The following is a 2,243-nucleotide window of genomic DNA, read 5'->3' as shown; positions in this document are numbered from 1 at the left end:
ATTGGTGGGGCACTGGGGGCAGAGGGGACACTCACGCTGATGGGAACTGTGACACATCCCGGGGACGTTGCAGCCAGGCGCAGAAGGGAAGTGAAGGAGGAGGAAGATGATGGTAATTTCGTGCTCAGCACAACAGCAAGTTTGCAAACAGGAAACGTTTGAAGCAACCAGTGGATGGGTTTGCAACGGCGTCCAGTGAGGGTGAGTCTTTGGCAGGGCTTCCGCTGCTCTCAGACGTGGTGACCATTCCTGGCACGTCCGCGTGCCCACAGCCGCCCGCCACTGAGCAGACACCCGAGACCGCAATCCCAGTGCCCATTTGGGCTCGAGCTGGGGAAGAGTCAAGGTGCCAGAGCCTGAACCACCAGAGGAACCTCATCATGGAGTTACTGTGTTCCTGGCAGCCAGATCTGCTCTAGGAGGGCTTTGGCGTGGCGGCTTTGTAGAATTCCACGTGCAAGCCTGGCTGAGAGGACTGGAGTTTGTATCTCTGGGATTCCAAGGCTGTGCAAAGACTCTGCCCTCCCTGGACCCCCCCAGTGCCTGGTGAGAGGGGTCTGGGACTGCCTCTGCTCCGGTCGCTGCAGCATGCTGCTCTGCACTTCTTTGGGTTTTCCATTCTTCCCCTTCACCTCCTCAGCCCTTTTCAGTCTTTAAAGGGCAAGTGGCTCTGCATGGCTTTTATTCCTCCCTCCACTCCTCTGCCAGCTCTGTCTGACTCCTGACACCCTGTGCTCAAGTTTTTCCCTCCTGTCCTTCTTTCTCTTGATCTTCCCTTCCCTTCCCTTCCCTTCCCATTTTTTTCATTTTTTCTTGCTCAGCTTTTATGCTCTCTGGGTTGCAAATGTTGTAGCCCATGGAGGAGAGGAGAGGACCAAATGACCAGAGGACATTCACAGTACCAGTGACCTGAGAGTCTCTGATTTTTCCTTCATCTCTAGGTGAGCACAAGAAAGAAAGGAGGAAGATGGACCAATATCCCAACATCACGATCCGTGAGAGGCACACAGTGTCCCTAGCGCTGACGGAGAGCATGGTCTATGGGGACGGACCCAACGGGACCCGGTGCTTTGCAGAACACATCCCCGAAATCGTCACCGGCAGCATCACGCTGCTCATCTGCCTCTGTGGGCTGGTGGGGAACGGGGCCATCCTCTGGCTCCTGGGCTGCCGCATCCGCAGGAACCCCTTCACTGCCTACCTCCTGAACCTGGCCGTGGCTGACACCTGCTTCCTCCTCTGCACGTCGGCTTTCCTGGTCATCTACCACATGCCCATGCTCAGCTGCTTCCAGCCGGAGCTGTTGCGGGTGCTGCCGCTGTTCCACTCCATGGTCCTGCTCACCTACAGCACCAGCCTCTATCTCCTCACGGCCATCAGCGTGGAGCGGTGCGTGGGTGTCCTCTGGCCCTTCTGGTGCCGATACCACCGCCCCAAGCTCCTCTCGGCCGTCATATGCAGCCTGCTGTGGGCCCTTGCCTGCGTGTTCTCCGGGCTGGTGTACTTTGTGTGTGACCTGGGACACTCTGGACACTGCTGGATGGTTCTCGGAACCTTGTGCTTTCTCAATTTCTGCTTTTTCACTCCCTTTATGGTTCTTTCCAACGTGATCCTCTTCATCAAGCTTCGGCAGAGCTCTTGGCAACAGCACCCGGCGAGGCTCTACACCATCATCTTCCTCACCGTTTTCTTCTTCCTCCTCTTTGGCATTCCGTTCAGCATCCAGATCTTCCTCAACTTAAAAGTCTACATGAGATTTGTCTTTGAGATCTGCCTGTTGCTGGCCTCTTTCAACAGCAGCATCAATCCGGTTATTTACGTCCTGGTGGGGAGTTACGGGAAGTCCAGGTTCAGGGGATCCATCAAAGTGGCTCTCCAGAGGGTCTTTGAAGACAGGGCAGATTCCCAGGAGGTGGGTGAGACCCCCGTGATGGGAATTGATGCCTAAAGCCCTATGGGTGCAGATCGACACCTGGAGAGGGGCAGCACCCGTGGGAGCAGAGACCCTGCCCGGCTGGGTGAAAGTGACCGGCCGTGGGTGGATGGTCGCATGGCCCCCAGGACACGGCCACGAGCGATGAGATGTCCAGGGGCAGGGCTGGTTCCCACCTCAAAGTAATTTTTAAGTTATTTTAATAAAAGTGTCTTTCATGTAACTTACTGGTGATTGCAGTTCTTCCCTTGCTGGCTCCGTGGGGTGTCCTTGCTTGTTCTCCAAATTGCAGCTGTGACGGTCCCCTCAC

The 2,243-nt window shown here is 56.0% G+C and overlaps 1 protein-coding gene across 1 annotated transcript; it reads left to right on the top strand.

Annotated features, from left to right (window-relative positions):
* Positions 1 to 941: 941 nt before the first annotated feature.
* On the top strand, positions 942 to 1,948 carry LOC104470353 (proto-oncogene Mas-like; the record flags this gene model as incomplete). Its single annotated transcript, XM_010085230.1, has 1 exon — positions 942 to 1,948. A coding segment is annotated over one exon (1,007 nt), but the record flags the coding sequence as incomplete, so codon positions are not given.
* Positions 1,949 to 2,243: the final 295 nt, after the last annotated feature.

Source organism: Pterocles gutturalis, unplaced genomic scaffold, assembly GCF_000699245.1.
Source record: "Pterocles gutturalis isolate BGI_N339 unplaced genomic scaffold, ASM69924v1 scaffold44760, whole genome shotgun sequence".
Classification (NCBI taxonomy): Eukaryota; Metazoa; Chordata; class Aves; order Pterocliformes; family Pteroclidae; genus Pterocles; species Pterocles gutturalis.
The sequence above is the reverse complement of the archived record's forward strand: the minus strand, read 5'-3'. Positions and strand labels throughout refer to the sequence as shown.